The 19,009-nt window shown below is 53.2% G+C and overlaps 1 protein-coding gene across 1 annotated transcript; it reads left to right on the top strand.

The window, feature by feature from the left end:
• Nucleotides 1–606: 606 nt before the first annotated feature.
• Nucleotides 607–17,906, top strand: Ngfr (nerve growth factor receptor). The gene is made up of 6 exons (XM_051207175.1): nt 607–825; nt 7,090–7,226; nt 10,174–10,533; nt 14,029–14,281; nt 15,902–16,062; nt 16,618–17,906. The coding sequence occupies exons 1-6, from the start codon at nt 746–748 to the stop codon at nt 16,917–16,919; spliced, it is 1,293 nt and encodes a 430-aa protein (XP_051063132.1). The 5' UTR covers nt 607–745; the 3' UTR covers nt 16,920–17,906.
• Nucleotides 17,907–19,009: the final 1,103 nt, after the last annotated feature.

Genomic DNA, 19,009 nt, shown 5'->3' with positions numbered 1-19,009 from the left:
GTGTGAGAGAGAGAGAGAGAGAGAGAGAGAGAGAGAGAGAGAGAGAGAGAGAGAGAGAAAGAGAGAGATAGGGAGGGAGGGGGGAGAGAGAGAGACAGTCAGAGACAGACATACACACATACAGAGAGAGAGAGAGAGATGATTAAAACATTGGGATGGATTCCATCTTTCCATCTTGAATGTCCCAAGGAACACCTCACTCCAGAAGTAGGAAGCAGTAGATAGGGATAGGTGTAGACCTAATCATAAAAGGAGGGCAGCGGCATTCCCGGAATGAGGGGTAGGTAGGGAACTAGGAACTGAGAGGCTGAGGAAAATGCCCCTCTACCCCCAACCACCCCGCTTGGATCCACAGCATCCGACACTGAAGCTCAGCATAACCGGCAGTGCACTGGGACAGACAGCCTGCAGAGAAGACGCAGCGGGGCACACGGGCGCGGTTCCCCGCACGCCTTCCTTGGCTGCTCCGGGCTACCCATCTCGAAGCGGCCTGGCAGCCGGGCGGGCGCGGTTCCGGAGGGGTGGGGGGGTAGTTGGGCGGGCTGGGCGGGGAGGAGGCGGGGCTGCTGCACTGCTTTTACCCAGCTGCTCCCGCCCGCCCACAACCAGAGCGAGTGTAGCCTCCGCCAGCTCCGGCGGGCAGCGGGCGCTGGAGCTCAGCGCGGCTCAGCGCAGCCCATCGCAGCCCATCGGCCCCGCAGAGTGGACTGAGCTAGAAGCGGAGCGCTGTTGCCAGAGGGGAGCGATGAGGGCAGGTGCTGCCTGCTGCGCCATGGACCGATCGCTCCTGCTGTTGCTGCTGCTTCTAGGGGTAAGTGCTGGCTTGTTAACCTTTTCCAGGAACAGAACCCCAAGGGGATGCCAGTGTCACCACCCAGAAAACAGAATAGGACATCAAGGTCCCAGATGCTGGGGACCGGTGGCGGAGGAGCTGCGACGCCGTGACCCACAAGGGCTCTTTTTTTCTTTTTTGGGACTTTCAGAGAGCAGAGGCGTCCCAGTCCCAGGATAGAGATGCGGACAGGACTGTGGCATCGATGCTGGTCCTTGGTGCTACTGCTGCTGCTGGTCTTTGGGTACAGCGGTGGGGACGGTGTAGGGGACTGGGAGGGGTCTCTCGGGAAGAGGTTTAGGAATCTCGGGCGCCTGGGTTCTTTTGACTACGGCATGTGAATTCTGGGATCCCTAGAGGACTTTTCTCTTTAGCATCTTAGTCCTTGGGGAGTTGCAGGACAGAACCGAGGAGAGAAAGGAGGAGAATGAGAGAGGCTCTAGAGATGTGAGGGGCTAGGGAAGGAACAATGGGGGAGGCGGCTGGAGGGACTGGAGGCAGAGGGGACCCGGCATGGACAATGGGGACCGGTCAGACAATGGGGGGGAGGGGCGTCGAAAGGAGCGATTCGGGAGTGGCAGAGAGGTTGAAGAGCTAGAAGTGGGCTTAAAGGAGGGCAGAAAAGAGACTGCCACAAAAGAGGTAGAGAGATGGAAAGCGGTGCGCATCCTAAAGTGCTCGGAGCCCCGCCTGCCTACTCAAGGACAGTGGGATGAGGACAGCCGAGACACAGACGTTTCCCGCGTGGGTTCTAGCGCTCTTTCTCGCGGCCTCGCCCAGTCCGGGAATTGCATCTGGGTATCCCAGGCTGGAAAGGGAGCGCCCACTTCACTGGGGCAAAACAGCTCCCAGAGTGGATCCCTGGCAAGTCTGTTCATACGGTTTGGAACAACACAGTGGACCCGGAGACAGAGCCTGCAACCCCCTACCCTATCTGACTCCGCCAGGGTCTCGGGATGAGGAGCGCTGGGATGCTCAAGCCGGTGACTGTCCGGCAGAGCACAGCTCGGGGAATGCACAAACCCCAGGCGACCCGCAGGGGGCACTGCGGGGTGCGAGATTGCTGTTCGCAGCTGCGTGCGCGCCTGGGGCTGCGCACTGCGCCCCTTCTAAAGTTAAGCAGCCCCCGGGCGTTGTGCCCTTAGTGCTCCTTCCTATCCAGAACTTAATAGGGTCATCATCACTCACACATCTGGCTGGGCTTTCGATAAAAGTCAATGAACCCTCTCAAATGCATCAGGGGTCGCTTGGATGCCTCGGATGCTGTCTGATTGTTCAGAGGCACCAACTCCATCTTGGTCGTCTGGTCTTGCTAAGGACATGAGGACTCTGGGTCCTTCTGATCAGATCTTAAGAAAGGCTGGCAATGAAAGTGGCGTCACCCTCCACCTTTTTCTTCATCTGAGCACTGTGCCCCCAAATCTCTGTCTTACTGACAAGGGAGGCAGAGACCTTTACGTTTGAACAAGTTGGCCAAGCAAGTTGGGCCAGAGTTCTGTGGCTGGATGGCTCCTCACCTCATTCCAGCTCTGTGCTCTCTCTACTCAAGGGCGCAGCTGTGGGAGATCAGCATCGCTTCACAACAGGGATGGGGGTGACACCATCCCAAGGGATGGGCAGAGGTGGGCTATAGAATCGAGAGGGTGTAGGACTTCTTCAAGCTCTGATCCCATCCTCAAGCTCAAACCTGAGTCCCTGGAGCTCTCAGTATCTGTGGCTTCCTCCGGGCATTTGGGAGTGGCTGCAAGGGTGTTTGCTGATTAACATCCCTGGTTAGAGACACCTTGGGCACAGTGTGGTTACGATCCTGGAGAGGAAAGGGCATGACCTCTGGACCTGGGCAGGAGGATATCCCTGAGTTCAGAAAAGGCGAATAAGGGAGGAGAGCCGGGCCTTGAGACCTTAGCAAGGTGGACGGGGCACAGAACCTTCGGGCCTGAGCCCCTAGGACTCTACTTTCCACCTCCGCCCCAGATTGTTCAGTATGAGCCAGTTCAGCGGTCCCAGCCTCTTCCTGCGCGGCTGACAAGAGTCCTGAAACCAGAGCGCATCCCGGCGATTCTGCTGGCGTGCCGAGCCGGTAATGGAGGCACTTTGTCATTCAGACGTCTGTAACCGGAGCCTCCGGGCTGGCTAATGCTCCTAATAGTGAGGCAGCAGCGTAGGCAGTAAATGGGCAGCGTGAGCATCGGGCTGGCGTGGAGGGTGGATGGGGAGGCGGCTCCCAAAGGGAAAAGTTCCACCCTACCTGGCCAGCCCAGTCTGATTCTAACACCTGGCTTCCTCCCTGGGGGATGAATTGGAAGAGAGGACATAATAACTTTTGTGACTCTGTAACCTGTACTGTCCTAGGTACTTTTATGTTCTATACATATTCCTTAGGTCCCAGGTAAATTTAGTTATTCCCATTTTACAGGTGAGGAAGCTGACCCCCAGGAAACTTAGGCGGGACACCAGGCTCCCCTAGTCAGAAAGCAGAGGTGGCCTATAGGAAGCTGGGGGGTCAAGGCTTTGGTCTTTGCTCCTCATGCGCAGTTCCTTTTTAGCTTCCCTTCCACTGACAGATCATGAAAGGGGGTGTGGTCCTGAACTGCCACTGGCTGGGTGGGTTAGACCCTGCCCTGTGCCTCTGAACTGAGCTGCTCCCCTGCTCCGTGTGGGCATAGCCCTAGCCTCTCTTCAAGTCTCCACAGGCAGCTTCTTAAGGGATCAACACCAATCTCCTCATGACTCAGTGGCTGACCAAAGGGGAGAGGAGTGGAGCCAATGCCTACCCCTGTGCTGGAATCTAAGGCTCTCCAGCTATGGGAAAACCTCTCCTACTCCATATGGCTGTGACCAGGCTTCTGTTCTCTGAGGAGCCTTCTCTGAAGCATTTGGGAATGGTCAGGATGGAGCCCATGGAAATATCCACATACTTGCAAACACTGGTTTTCTGTTTTGTCCAATTAAAAAAAAAAAAAAGTCAATTCATCTGAGCACCAAAAGCCCTGCAATGACAAAAATAGATAGCAAACATTCTGAAAAATGAAGAAGTCATGCTATCAACTTTGAAATAAATAAATGTAATAGATATAACTATCAGGCAAATGAGTCTGTCATTTTGATAAATTGGTCAATTTGGATCGGATTTTGGAGCAATTAGCCTGAACTCCAGTCACACTTTCCGGCTTAGCGTATGGTTCCTTTTTCTGTCTTGTCTTCCCTAGGGTCAGCATCTCATATTCCCTAAGACACACAACTTCCTCAATAACTACCATTGATTGAGCTCCTATTATATGCCAGACAGATCTGCATACATTATTTCATTCACTTCTCATAGCAACTCAGTGCAGGAGTTGTACTAGGCCCAGAGTTTTAGATAGGAAAACTGAGATCTAGGAAGAATAAGATGCTTTAAAATCACAGACTATTTTGTAGCAAATCTAGGATTTTATGACAGAGGCAACATTAACCAAGTGCGGACACTGACTGTGGCCTCAGCTTTAAATACTAGTCCCGAAAGGCGTGGGGAGGAATGGGGAGAGCAGGTTCTTGGCAGGGATGCTTGCCCAAAGCTACTATGGCTCTCACAAGCACCATTAGCCCCACCCACAACATATACCCTCCAACTCTCTGCTGACTTTGGTTTAGTGGAGCAGTGGTACACAACCCAGGTCCACAAAGGGTACACACACTAGAAAGAAGAAGAAATGTTTGGTTGTTTGGTTTGTTTTTTGGGGACAGGGTTTCTCTGTGTAATAGCCCTGGCTGTCCTGGAACTCACAGAGATCCACCTGACTCTGCCTCTGGAGTGCTGGGATTAAAGGCAGGTACCAGCACTCTTGGCTAAAAGGGAAATCAGAAGAACTGTGGCTCCATACTTGACCACTGCTTTTAATACAGCAGTTTGAGGCAGGTGCTGTTATGATTACTTACTGGTAGGAAACACAAGCACAGAGAAATTACAAACCTGTCTGCCATTCTGGCCCTAAGTGACGAGGGACTTGGATCAATGGGCGAAGTGGCATGGGTAGTGATTACGCCCAAATGTTTGGCTCCGGGTACGGTTCCTCCATGTCAACTCCTCCTTCCCCTCCCCCCTTCTATTGCTACACACACCCACCCACCCACACCCACCCCCACCCCCACCCACCCACCCCCACCCACCCACCCCCACCCCCACACACACCAACATCTTCATTTCTCTCTGTGTAGTCCTGGCTGGCCTTGAACTGAAGATCCTCCTTTCTTGCCACCCCCCCCCCCTTATGCGGGTATCACAGGCATGTGTGCACCTGGCTCCCAGACAGCGTTTTACCAAGTCCAGTGACATCATTTTAAAAACTCCATTAGAACCGACACAATATGATTCTGGGAGAGACTCTTCCGGTCACACTGATAGGAGCAAGAAGTGACAGCTGATCCCTTGACAGGAAGAGAAGGGACAGGAAAATGATCAAAAAGCTGACAAAATGACAAGAAATGTGGTCATCTGGGATCAGGAGCACAAGAGCACTGACTGCTGCATTGCAGCCCTGGGTAACCGCTGTGCTAACAGCCAGCGCCCAGTGATGGAGAAACTGCAGAGGCAGACGAGGGTGCAGCCCCCAGGTCACAGAGAGAGAGGCACTGGATGACAACAGCACTTCCCCCCCTGAGGACACATAGCCATCCAAGGTCAGTCTTCCAGACATCTAGGTAGCTGGAGGCATATGGTAACTTTCTGTTCTTAAATCACACAGTTATGTGCCAGGTAGGGCAGGAGATAGCCAGTCAACCCCATGTCCATAGCTCTGTCTGACTAATATGGGAGGGGTGAGGATGACAGGAGCACTTCCTCGAGGAAGTGATTTTTAAGTAGAGCCCTAAGTGATGAAAGGAAACAGGAACAGACCCTTCTGGAATCTCAGCTCCTGAGAAAAGCCGGCCTCAGGGCAGGCTCCTGGTCTGCAGATGTTGCCAGCCAGCATTCCTACTGCTGGCACCTGGGAGGAGATGGTGGCAGCTGCTCTGCTGCCTTCATTGTCCCTGATGGGCTCATGGAGACCACATTGCCCCAGGGCATTACCCAGTGCCCCCCACTTCTATATTTCCTTTCCCATCACACTCTGGTGAGACCACAGTGGGTTTTGTGTTTTGTTTTTGATTTTTTTTTTTTTTTTTTGGTATCTTGGCAAAGATCTGTCCAGCATGGAAGTTGTAGAGGAATGCCCAAGCAATCTTGTAAAGCTCCCTGGCCTCATGACGAGAGCCCAAATTGCTCAGCATCAAATGGGGTGTGTGTGCAAGGTCTGGAGCCTGCAGAGAAGGCTTGGGAGTTTTATTGGACGTCAAGATGGTTCTTTAAGAAACAGAAACGAAGTGAGCCTCTTGCAGCCCCTCCCTCTGGGGAATCTGGTGCTAAGTCATTCCATCCATGAGCAAAGATGCTGTAGTGGTAGGAATTTGATTCCCCTTTCCCCCCATTCCAGTTCTGTTCCCAGGGGCCACATGGGAGGGGAGGGAGTCAGGCTAGTGACTGGAAGTCAATTCTGGTGGAGCAGCTACTGATAATAGGCATCCCTTTCTCCCTGTCTTGGCGCCAGTCTTGGCCATCAGCCTGTCCTTTGCCCTGGCACCAAGCTGTCACTGTCTTTATCTGCAGAGAGGTGAAAAGTCCAAAAGGAAAAGCAGGACAGGCCAGAAACATGTCTGGAGTCAAGATCTGAACCTCTTGCCTTCTGCTCTTGGACATAGACAACTCCCTTCTGGTATTTAATATGTAGAATGAGACCTGGAGAAGGGCCCTGGTCCCTTTTGTTAGGAAAAGACCCTGCCTCTGGGTAACCGAAGCCCTGCAGGTGTGAGGCTTAGCAAATGGAGTTTGGGCCAGATTTCAGCTCCACTGGCCCCTTTGGCCAGGAGCCCTGTGCAAGCTGCAACCTGTCCGCCTATTCTGGATGTCTGTCTCAGGTTGCTCTCCTCATGTGGTATATCCTCAGGGCTCCGGGAGCGGCTGTAACTCCAAGGTGAACTTTGCAGAAGGTTAGCCACTGAGGCTGTGACCTCACACCCCAGCAGCAGTCAAGGGCATACTGTCCCCATCCCCTGTCCCCCCTCTCCCCAGCTTTCCTTCCTGCCAGCTTTGATCCTCCTAATGCCTCCCGGGTGAGCTCATCCCAGCCCAGGTGGTTCCAATAGAAGGTATTAAGAGGGAGGTGTTTGATTCCCTGGAAGATATCCCCCCCTTCCCCTGCCAGGCTGACCCTCTGATCTTCTTCCACCTAGGTGTCAAGGTGCCAAGGGGTCAAAGAGACATGTTCCACAGGCTTGTACACCCATAGCGGAGAATGCTGCAAGGCCTGCAACTTGGGTGAAGGTGTAGCCCAGCCTTGTGGAGCCAACCAGACCGTGTGTGAACCCTGCCTGGACAGTGAGTATAGGATGGCAAATGGGGGGGGGGGGAGGTGTATCGTGCACAGAACAGACCTTGTAAGTGTTCTGTCTCCTGGCAGGTCCCCTGCCAACCTCTGTATGGTCACCAGGAGTGAGCAGGGTATGATAGACAGGCAGAGAGTAAACGGGGGCGTGTGCAGGCAGAGGAGGAACCTGATGGGGGATACCCAGAGCCCCCAAGCAGAGAGGCTGGTAGAAGCGTGTGGCCAGGCCAAGAGAAGAAGCTGATGCTCAGGCCAGCTAAAAACACGTTCTGCACTGCAGGATCAATGGCTGCAGCCTACTCTCTGTGGGTTTGGGGGGGGGGAGGGGAAAGAGGATCAAATCCTGGCTGCCCTGGAAACTGACCTTGGGGGATCCTGGGAGGGTGTGGCTGCCATCCTCCTCCGGGCCACTGTTTTGTAGCTTTCTGATGCCAAGAGGAACAGGGGCTGCTATGGGGTGGTACCAGGTAGGAATAGCAGAGGGTAGCTACCTGGCATTAACTTCCAAAGGAAAAGAATCCCATCTTCCAGGAACAGTGGAGAAGGGGGACAGAAGGGTGGTGACAGCTCTGTTCTCATCCTGTGTGAATTCTGTGGGGCCAGGAGTCTTGGTCTATGCTGATAGATACCTCATTGTTCTGCTGATTTGAACCCCAAGGCAGAACTGCTTTCCTGTCAGCTGCCAGTAGCATCCTGTATCTGCCTGGCTCAATCCCCACTAGGTGGGCTGCTAATAACAAAATACAGAGCCAGGGACTTAGAAACTACCTGCCAGCCTAGTCTTACCTCTGTGTGCTCCTTCCTGAGTCTGTGCCACCTTCAGGCAATCCTAACTCCTTAGTGTTCTCAAACACATGTATTTCTTTTACTATGCTTTGACTGCTGTGCCCCTGTCCCCAGGGTACACCTGGGCTGGATGGAAAGGCTCTGCCCTCTTGGAAGGTGGTGCCTAATCTTCCTTGGCTTCACAGAGTCTCTATCCCCAAGGCAGAGTCAACATCATTGCCTGGTATAGATGCCCTAGGCCACTCCCTGTCTCCCTCCTACGCATCCTTCTTTAGCAGCTGGTGGATTTGGGGCTCAGGGGCGGGCCATGTCAGGAATTAGGGAAGAGGAAGGGCAATAGGAACAAGGGCTGTGCAGAGGGGCGGCAGAAGCCTCCCTGCCTCATTCCCTTCCTCTTACCTCCCCCTTGGGTTCCTCCTGATACACTCCCCTCCAGCTGTGTTAACAGGCTGCTTTTACAAGCCTATTTTATGGGCTGGAGACCCCAGCAGACTTTCCCTCCACCCCCCCCCCAAAAAAAAAACGTTTCCACTAGGAAGCCTATTAAGCCTCTGCTTTCATGCTCTGCCAAAAAAAGGTCACAGTTTTCACGCCGTCCAAAACTTACTCCCAGGAGTCTTCTGGCTAATTTCTGAGTTTTCTCTAAGAGCTGCCTTGCTCTTCATCCAGTGTAGCTTTCCCCACCCCACCCATATAAGCACCCTCTCATTTGGAGAGATCAGATGTCCTGCCAGACAGGTGCTTCTGCTGTTTGACTGTATCTCAGTCACCAAAGACCTCTGTCTTTATTACTGCTCATCCATGGGGCCTACCACTTATGCTTCATCAGAACCCTATGGGGTGGGGACATTACTTATTTAGTTAGTTTTGAGACAGGCTCTCACTGTGTAGCCCAGGCTAGCCTCAAAAGCCACCATGTAGAGAAGACCAGCCTCGAATTCACGACCCTCCTGGGCACCAAGATCTCTGGCTATTATTTTCTATTTCACAGAAAAAGGAAAATGGAAAATGCTCTGAAAGGTTAAGTCACAGAGCTAATATGTTATAGAAGTGAGTTTTGCCTCACCCCTAGGAAAAGAAAACAGGGTCCTCTGTAGGAACTGACTAGAAATGGAAGTGTTGCCCAGGCTTCCCCCCCCCCCTTTTGTTTTGCTCTCTCCTCTTTTCCTCTCTCCATTTCTGCCTGGTTCATTTTCCTCCATCCTTTGCCTCATCACCACATCCACGCTTCCTACGGCCCTTGATGCCTTTAGATGGTGTCAGCATGGGTCCCCACAGCAGGTCTCCACCCCTGTACTCTCTGCCTTTACCTCCATGTCCCAAGCACCCCCTCCTTCCCTGGCTCTCAGCTTCAACACCCTGAGCAAAGACAGCTCCTCCTGTACTCACGATGGCACAGAGTTCTCTCCCAGGGATGGAAGGTACTAAGAGCTGGCTCTGCCCCTTCCCTGATCTCTTCTCAGGAGTCAAGGACACCCCCCCACCACCACCACACACCTACACTCACAGCCCACTCAGTTTCCAGAGTTCACACCCCCTACTTGAGAGTGAGGCCAAAGTGAGCTTGGAAACTACCCCTTTGTACCCAGGGCCCAGGGCTGAACATGCAAGCCCCCTCCCCACCTTGCATCCTAGCTTCTATCTTTCTTGCGGTTCTTGAACTGCTTGCTTGGAGCACTGGCCCTGGTGTAGGCAGTATGGTAAGGTGCCTTTGGTCAGAAATTCTGCTGTCACCCCTAGTCACTTCAATTTTGACCCTGCCACCCACTCCGACCCCATGGGAAGAGGGCCAGCCAGACAGAGGCAGAGGCTCTTAGGCACAGAGCTGCCGCCCTCTGGCCAGTGTGGGAGGCTTGATGCGGAGCCATGTTCATATTATTGTTTAATCACACTGGGAACTCAGGTACAGGCCTGGGAACTCTCTAAGGTTTGCCAAGGAATGTACCTGAACAGCCAGGACCTCGGGAGGCCCTTGCCTCCTTCCCGTGGGTGAGGGACCGAAGAAAAGGGGGCAGAGGTCAATAAGAAAGTGAAGCTGAGATAGGTATTAGCTGGGGATGCAGGGACCCCAGCCCTGGATTCAAGTATACCAAACACCTCCCCAGGGACTAAGTTCTGAGGCTGATGCTTCTCCATCTGTGCCTTTGTCCTCAGGTGTGACATTCTCTGATGTGGTGAGCGCCACTGAACCCTGCAAGCCGTGCACTGAGTGCCTGGGCCTGCAGAGCATGTCGGCTCCCTGTGTCGAGGCAGATGACGCAGTGTGCCGATGTGCCTATGGCTACTACCAGGATGAGGAGACTGGCCGCTGCGAGGCATGCAGCGTGTGCGAGGTGGGCTCAGGACTCGTGTTCTCCTGCCAGGATAAGCAGAACACCGTGTGTGAAGAGTGCCCAGAGGGCACATACTCAGACGAAGCCAACCATGTGGACCCGTGCCTGCCCTGCACGGTGTGCGAGGACACTGAGCGCCTGTTACGGGAGTGCTCGCCCTGGGCTGACGCGGAGTGCGAAGGTGAGCGAGGGTGAGCGGGTTGGTGTGGGGCCACAGAGCTGGATTTGTGAGGAAGGGCGCCCTCTAGGGTTCGTAAGGTCCCCGCCGGGTTTTCACCCGGCAAGCACCCTCGTTCAGCCTTAGTTTGTACTTGATGCAGAGATGGTGATTCGACCCTTCTCACTAATTCCTTCTTTGGACTGACGTTGGGGAAAGTCCAGCTTACTGTTCTCTGGAAGAAGTCTTCCTAACTCCTCCCCAGAGACGATATGGGCAGCATACAGCACCTGGAAGAAGCTATAGATACCAGGGTCTGAAGCAGGCCTCCTTCCCGCCTGAGGGAAGTTTTCTGAACTGGAGTACGGCTGGGGACCTTCAGGAGTGAGGACCCTTCAGCTATGAGGCCACATGCAGGTGACGATGACAGCTGTAGCAACTCCAACCAAATCAGCTCCCAGTGCCATTGTGTGTGTGTGTGGGGGGGGGGGTTACTCTTGGCTCTGGACCTGTTTTTGATGGCCATAGGGTTTTGTCACATTCCTCTCATGGTGTCTGGGGATGAGGCAAAAGCTCTGTGGCAGTTCAATGACATAGAGTTGGCTGCTGTAAATGGCCAGACAACGACCCAAGTAGTTCTGTGCAGCAAAGGAGGAGTGGGAATATGGGCTGGGGGAGAGGTAGGATATGGCAGGGGAAGGGCGTGCTTGGAGGGCTCCTGTCTACTGGGGCTGTAGGAGCTGAGTGGGCCTGCCTTATCACATAGCTCACCTGAAGGAGATATGGGGATCTTGGGAGAGGAGGAGGAACCTGGGCAGGGCACGGCCACCATGATCGCTGGTTGGTAGTGTTCATCTCAGAGGGGACGAGACAAGTGGGTGGTGCTTTTCCATTCTGTCTATCAGCCGGTGACTATGCCCTGGTTTTCTTTGAACTCTAACCCCAGGTTGTGCTCACACTGAGCAGGGAAGTGTGCCATCTTCAGGGAGTCCCTAATTTTCCTGGAGAGGGGTGGCCCTTGGCACTGGTCCAATGCGGGGAGTACCACAACCCAGGCCGTAGTTCCTGGAGGGAGAAGACAGCCCCAACTTTGGAGATTGCTGACTCTAGTGGAGGCAGCCCAGTTTCTGCCTTCCATCAGCTTCTAGAAGAGTAGAAGATACAGGTTCCCTGTCCTGGGGGAGGGGGGCTTCTAACAATGAGCCAGAGCCCCCCCACCCATAACCAGACTTAAGTTTGCTCAAGTAGCAGAGTGCAGAATGCTGGTAAGCCTCATTGAATATGTTTGCAGTGTTCTTTGCTGAATAGGCAGAGAGGGATGAGGCATAGGCCCTGGGTGGCTCTGGTGGAGATTTCCATGGGCCAAGACTGGCAAATGGCTTCAGAAGCTAGACTGAGCCAGGAGAGAACTTCAACAGCCAGGCAGCAGGCAGTGAGCAACACAGTTCTGTGGGCAGGTCTGAATCAGCCAGTGGGGTACAGGGTCAGGGATGCGATCAGAGAAGGGGGGAGCCTGGTTGGAAGAGGAGCAGGCCCGCTGTTTAGGGAACTATTTCCTTCCAGATGCCACCCTACTTTCCCAGCCTTCTTGGCAGAAGGCATCCAAGGAATGCTTATCTCTGTATTATCCTTCTTTCTGCTCCAGCCTCTGAAGGGTTAAATGTTGGCCCTGTGGCCAAGCATCCCTTTCAGGAAATGGAATTTGATTCTTGGGTTGGCAGCCCCACTCTTGTCCAATGTAGCATGCTTTCCTGCATATACATTTCAGGTGTCAACACGGTGACTCACCCAGCCTTGGGGCAGACGCCCAGCCCCCTTACCACATTGAAGTTTAGGAGGGGTCACCTGCTCCCTCTTTCTCCTGATAGCTCCCATTCCGGAAATGGCTGTCAGGACCTGCCAAGAGCTTAGCAAGTAGGAATGCTAGGGGACAGGGCCACATCTGGATCTGGTCTCCACCCCTATCAGAGAGGCTGGAGGGGGTGAGGGAAGGTGTCCTGGACACTTGACACTGCTTTTGGGCCTTCTCTGAAGCTCCTTCATTTCTATATCCGTGACCCACCCACATCAGCCTCAGGGTCGGGGCTGTCAATCTGGACTGAATCATATCTGCAGCCTTGGGGCTCAGGCTGTACCCTCAACCTGCCCCATTACCCTAACAAATCACAAGAAGGCCCTCTAGGACCCAACACTCAGACAGGACTGCCTCTGTCACTTCCCAGCCCTCTCCTTCCAGCCCTGGTCAGTCCTGGGGTGGGGGAAGGGTGGGACTGGGCGGCAGATGGCAGCCTTCTCCCTACTGCCAGCCAGATGGATTCCAGACTCACATCTGGGGGCCTTACCCCTCAGAAGGTGCTGAAAGTGGGGCCTTTGAAGAATCTCTGTCTTGAGCCGAGGAGGCCCAGAGGACCAGTGGGCAGCTTCAACTCCAGCTTGGGTGGGCACAATGTAGTCTGGGCGGGCCAGAGCTCGGTAGCAAGATGTCCTCCCCTTAACCCCACTAGCATGCCCTGTCTGCTTTCCCTCCCTGCCCCAAGCGTAGGAAGTGAGAATGGATGGGACAGGCTGCTCTGCCCAGACAAGTATCCCCCAGGCCATCATCCAGAGCCCACAACCCCTAGCACCGCCTCTGGCTGGGTGGCAGAATGGAAAATCCCACCCGCTAGTGCCAGGAGGGGCCAGGGCCTCTGCCAGGAAGGCTGGCAATGCCCAAACGACATGAGCAGGCCTGGATGGGTGGCCAAGCACAGAATCGCTCCTTCTGAGACAGCAGGCAGTGCCTGCTTTGTAGCTCCTCCCTCCACCCGCTGTCTGTTTCCTGGCAACAAGGGTGCCAGCTGTCTGACCCAGTCTTCTCTAGGTGCCAGGGCCAGACTGTTTGGGGGTTAGACAACAACAACAACAACAAAAACAAAAACCAGACAATCAAAGAGCCATGCTGGCCACTGTACAAGGACCGGCTGGGATGAAGCAAGCCAGTCATACTGTCCGCCTCTAGTGCCAGCCTAGAGTAGAACACCTGAGCTAGGAAAGAGGGCTGAGTGCCACCTGCAGGGCAGCGTCTCTGATCGGGTACCTGAGTGTCACATCCTTCCAGAGGGCCATGGTCACCAGAGAAATGGCATCCCTCCAAGCAGCTGAGACATTGCTCCAGCTTGAAGCATCTCTACAGCTCGGGTTTCTTGGTGTGTCTACCTGATGCCTAGCTGCTGGGCAGGGACTAGAATTCTGATTTCATAGCCCAAGCCAAAAAGTTTCTTGGAGACCCCCTTTTTTTCCCTTTTCAGAGAGCCCATTCTCTGGATGGGGAAATCAAGGTTCCATACTGACTTAAGTATCCTGTCATATAGCCCTTGCTCTCCTCCATTAACTTGATTCATGTGCACAGTACTAGCCCCGAATCCCATGCATGGCCCTGTGTCTGGAACCTGGGGTTGGAAGCTCATGATGAAGCATTGGAGTGTCAGAGTTAAGGGGAAGGCCTGGGTAGGTCCTAACTCCCGTGGTCCTGTTCCCCAGAGATCCCTGACCGATGGATCACAAGGTCTACACCCCCAGAGGGATCTGACAGCACGGCCCCCAGCACCCAGGAGCCAGGGGCACCTCCAGATCAAGACCTCATAGCCAGCACAGTGGCAGATATGGTGACCACTGTGATGGGCAGCTCCCAGCCTGTAGTGACCCGAGGCACCACTGACAACCTCATTCCTGTCTATTGCTCCATCTTGGCTGCTGTGGTTGTGGGCCTTGTGGCCTATATTGCTTTCAAGAGGTAAGAGGGAACACAGTGAGGATGGAGGAGACATTTGCTCCCACCATGGCCTGAAAACAAATACGCTCTTTTAATTCAATCCTAAACCCATCCCCACTGACTATCTCATGCCAGACTCTTGGGTGTGGCAGGTTGGGGGGAGTGACAGAAGAGGGTTCCCTTTCCTGTCCTGGCTCTGTCCCTGCCCACTCCCAGGTGGCTTTTCATCCTTAACCCCTGCTAGCTTGGGCTCCTTGCATCCTTGCCCCCAACCCCACTCAGCCACAGTGTCCTGGTATACATGTGTCTCTCCCCTTCCCAAGTCACCCTTGCTTTGATGTCACCCTTGGGCTCCTGGGGTACCCACATCAAGGAATTCAAGAGAAAAACTCCCAGGAGGCATTTTCAACTTTAAATGTGTGTCCCATTTTTTTGTTTGTTTGTTTGTTTTTTGTAATGCGTGCTTTTTAAAAAGCAAATACAAACAAGATCAAATTTGTTTTGTGGTGCAGGGGATGGAACACAAATCTTTGAGCATGCCAAGCAAGGTTACTACCACAGAGCATTAGCCCCTGACTCATGACCAATGTCTTCTAAAACAAAAGCAAAAGGCTTGTTTTATCTCCTCAAATCCTACCCATCTTGTGGTAAATCTCTTTGGGATAACACTTTCCCAGCTGTTTATAGTGTATTCTTTACATAAACACTCACATGAATTTTTTATAATTATATGTAGACAGGGAGAGCTTTTCTAATGACTCAGAGGGAACTTACTGTTCACTTCTGCAGTGCACTCCTCTCTTATTCCCCCTCAGGAGACTTTCCCTCAGAACACAGACTATCTGATCATGTACAGCCTCTCCTTCAACAACATGCCCCGACCGTAGTGCCGTGAGCCAGTCCTCTCTTGATGGACATTTGGTTTATTTTCAATTTTTTTGTTATTACTTATAATTGCCAAGGGTGTGTGTGTGTGTGTGTGTGTGTGTGTGTGTGTATGATCGCTGTTCACATATGGAATTATTTTAGAAGGGTCAATTGGGAAAAATGGAATTTCTAGGAAGTCTTTTATTTATGCATTGTTTGTTCTGTGAACATTGACTGAATGCTACCGAGTTCTTCCATACCCAAGGGTGTGTGTGTGTGTGTGTCTATGTGTATGTGTGTCTGTATGTTTGTGTGTGTGTGTGAGTGTGTCTGTGTGTGTGTGTGTGTGTGTGTGTGAATGTGTAGAAATGAGCACCTTACCACTTCTCAACCTTTTGACTAATTGCATGTAAAGCAGTGGTTCTCAGCCTGTGTGTCTCAACCCCTTGGGGTTGACTGACCCTTTCAATGGTGGCCACCTAAAACCACTATGTGTCTGCATAACAGAACTTTACCATTATGATTGGTAACAACTGCAAAATTACAGTTATGAAGTGGCAACAGGAATAGTTTTATGGATGGGGTCACCACAACATGAGGAAGTGTGTTAAAGGGCCTTGGAGAGGTTGAGAAGTACTGATATAAAGAAGTAAGTTCTTGGGCCACTTTGGAAGGCCCTTGCCGTGGCCCTGGCCTAGACCATGGCCACAGCTGTGTTGGCTGTACTGTCTGATACAGCCCTCACCCTAACCCTGTCCTATCCCTGGGTTCCAGGTGGAACAGCTGCAAGCAAAACAAACAAGGGGCCAACAGCCGACCAGTGAACCAGACGCCCCCACCCGAGGGAGAGAAACTCCACAGCGACAGCGGCATCTCTGTGGACAGCCAGAGCCTGCACGACCAGCAGACCCACACACAGACTGCCTCAGGCCAGGGTGAGTAGGAAGGCAAAAGACTAGGGATTTAGCTATGGTTAGACTACTGAAGGGACTAGCAGGGTAGGAGAGGCTGGGTGGGATGGGAGATGTGGGAAGGGGGATGTTTTCCCCTGGGATGACTTGGGGAAATGGAGGCTTTTACAAGTTGGAGCATCCAGACTCATCAGGCTAATTGTCCCCCCTGGGGGTTAATTACTGCCCAAAGTAGCTGCAATTAGCCTCCTGGCTGGACTTCTAGGAAACGAGTGGTTAAGTGTGTACCCTAATTAGCAGCCCATAGCTAGGCTCTGGGACACTTGCTGCAGTTGTCAGGAGCCCAAGAGCCCTGTCCCCTCCTCTGTCTCTATGATTGCTTGGGGGAGGGGATGCTAGTGCAGAGCCTGTGAGTCAGCAAGGCCCAGGTCCCTCCCAGGCCTGTCTAGGACCTCATCTTGGCCACTCCTCTGCCTCTAACTCTAGACTTGGAGGAGTGTGCCTTGGCCAAACCCTCTATGTGCACTGAAGGAAAAAAAGGTCCAGGATTAGGGGCTGATGTGCTCTTGTCCTCTGCAGCCCTCAAGGGTGATGGCAACCTCTACAGTAGCCTGCCACTGACCAAGCGCGAGGAGGTGGAGAAGCTGCTCAAAGGTTCCTCAGGGGACACCTGGCGACATCTGGCAGGCGAGCTGGGCTACCAGCCTGAGCATATAGACTCCTTCACCCATGAGACCTGCCCAGTCCGAGCCCTGATGGCCAGCTGGGGTGCCCAGGACAGCGCAACACTCGATGCCCTTTTAGCCGCCCTGCGCCGCATCCAGAGAGCTGATATTGTGGATAGCCTGTGCAGCGAGTCCACCGCCACGTCCCCAGTGTGAGCTCGCACGCCGGAAGCCCCTGTCCTGCCCCATATTCCAACAAGTGATGCTCTAGCCAGCCCCCACAGAGATGTCCCCTCTTCCCCGGGGTGGCCTGACAGTCAGAGCCGGGCTCCAAGGCCCTGCTCCCCAAACCATAGCCCTGTGGCTGTCCCTGAGGGAGCCCTTGCTTCTGATTACACTTTCTCTCCATTGAGAGATAGGACCACCCCAAGCCTTTCCTGCCCCGTTACCATCTCAGGCCTTTCCACCCTTTCCCACACCTTAGCTGTGTCAGATCTGGGGGGTTGACACCAGAGATGGTGACAGAGGCACCCCAGGGACTCAGGTGGCACTGAAGAACCAGGGCCAAGGACTCCACACTGTGAACTGGAGAACAGGGAGCATGGTGGTAGGCTAGACCTTCCCTAGCCTCTCTCTCCTCCACTCTGGCCAAAGATGAAGAGGATTATAGGCCCAGCTGAGCTGAAAGCAGGTCTGAAAGCCAGTCCACACTCCCCTCTTACACACAGGATAGAGAGGCCGGGACTGGTCCAGGCCACCCAGCAGTAGAGAGACCAAATGTAGGCTGACATCCTCCTCTCTGAATGAGGGCATCAGGTGTGCTTGATGGCAGGGATGGAGTGACTTTCAGGGGCATGTCTGGAAGCCAAGACTGCCCCACCCTCTACCACTTCCAGACCCCCTACCCAACCCTTCTGCAGACAAACTGCTTGTTTGTCCAAGACCTGGTCCATTGGCCCCATCCTGATGGAGTCAGGCTAGGGGTTTGGGGAGTAGGGTGTTGCCTTCCTCTATGTCTATCAGGGTTACCCACATGGCATTTGCAGAGTGGTGAGTCTGTTAATGTCCTCATTCTTGGCATAGGCCTGGAGCCATCATTAGCCCCTAGAATCAGCCCTAGGGGTCAGGGACCAAGGACTCCCATCCCACAATCCCAATACCACACACACACACACACACACACACACACACACACACACACACACACACGATAAGATTTCTTGCTTTTTCCATGGCTCTTCTTGGGCTGAGACTAGATCCTGCTGGGAGTCACTGCCAGAAAAGCATCCGAGGGAATTGAGCTTCACTTCGCAGGGGGCTGTCTTCCTTGCTCCTTGCTCCCGGGTTTGGCAGGCCAAGGACTGCTGTGTCTGAGCTGGCATCTATCTTCTCCTCCCCTTCTCAAAGCCTGAGTTTGGCTGCACCCAGAAGGCTACAGTGAAGAAAAACAGGCTGGTGGGTGCACACAGCAAGAAAAACAAAAACAAAAGCAGACAAACAAACAAGGCCAGATGCTGGCCTGTGGCCTGTGGCAGGTGTCTCCCAAGTTTCAAGGACTGATTTCCTGAGCACCGCCAGGAAGGGGCATGAGGTCTCAGTAGCGTTTCACCCCCTCCCTGGCCTGTTCTGTTTTGCTTGCTGTTGGAATGAGTGGGCTCCCCCTCTATTTAGCATGAAGGAGCCCCAGGCAGGGTATTCACACACTGAGTACCACCCCTGGGTGGCCAGGGTCCTCCAAACCCTGAAAAGAGACTAGGAGCACTGTACACGGGTGGTGTTTGTATGGACCTCAATCTGCAATGAGCAGAGGGGACTCTGCCTGCTGGCCCGCTCCAGGCACCTGGGAAGTGGGACATTCTTTGTGTATTTATTTTCCTCCCCAGAAGCTGGGGAAAAGTGGGGAGTTGCAAGCCCAGTTTAGCATGTGTTTGGTTCCGGGGTCTTTCCAGCCTTACTTTGGGTCAAAATGGAAACTTTGACCCTCCAGCTGGTGGCTTCCAGTTCCAGACCCCCTTCATGCTCCCTGTCACCTTCCCCTTGCATCCTGTGTAAGCATTTCTTGGGCCCTCCTGAAACCTACTCATAAAAATATAAGTGTTGGACATTAAATAGCCAAAAAAAAAAAAAAAAAAAAAAAAAACAATAAGAAAGAAAAATGATGCAAGACATTTTCTGGAAACACCATGTTTTGTTAGTTGGGGTTGAATGTGTACACCAGAGTTTCTCCCAGATGCCCTTATAATTTCCAGTGTTGGAAGCTCCTGCCCACTTTTCAGTAAGTTTTGACAAGAATTCAGCAACTTCAT

The sequence above is a fragment of the Phodopus roborovskii genome, unplaced genomic scaffold (genome assembly GCF_943737965.1).
Source record: "Phodopus roborovskii unplaced genomic scaffold, PHOROB, whole genome shotgun sequence".
In the NCBI taxonomy this organism is placed as follows: Eukaryota; Metazoa; Chordata; class Mammalia; order Rodentia; family Cricetidae; genus Phodopus; species Phodopus roborovskii.
The sequence above is the reverse complement of the archived record's forward strand: the minus strand, read 5'-3'. Positions and strand labels throughout refer to the sequence as shown.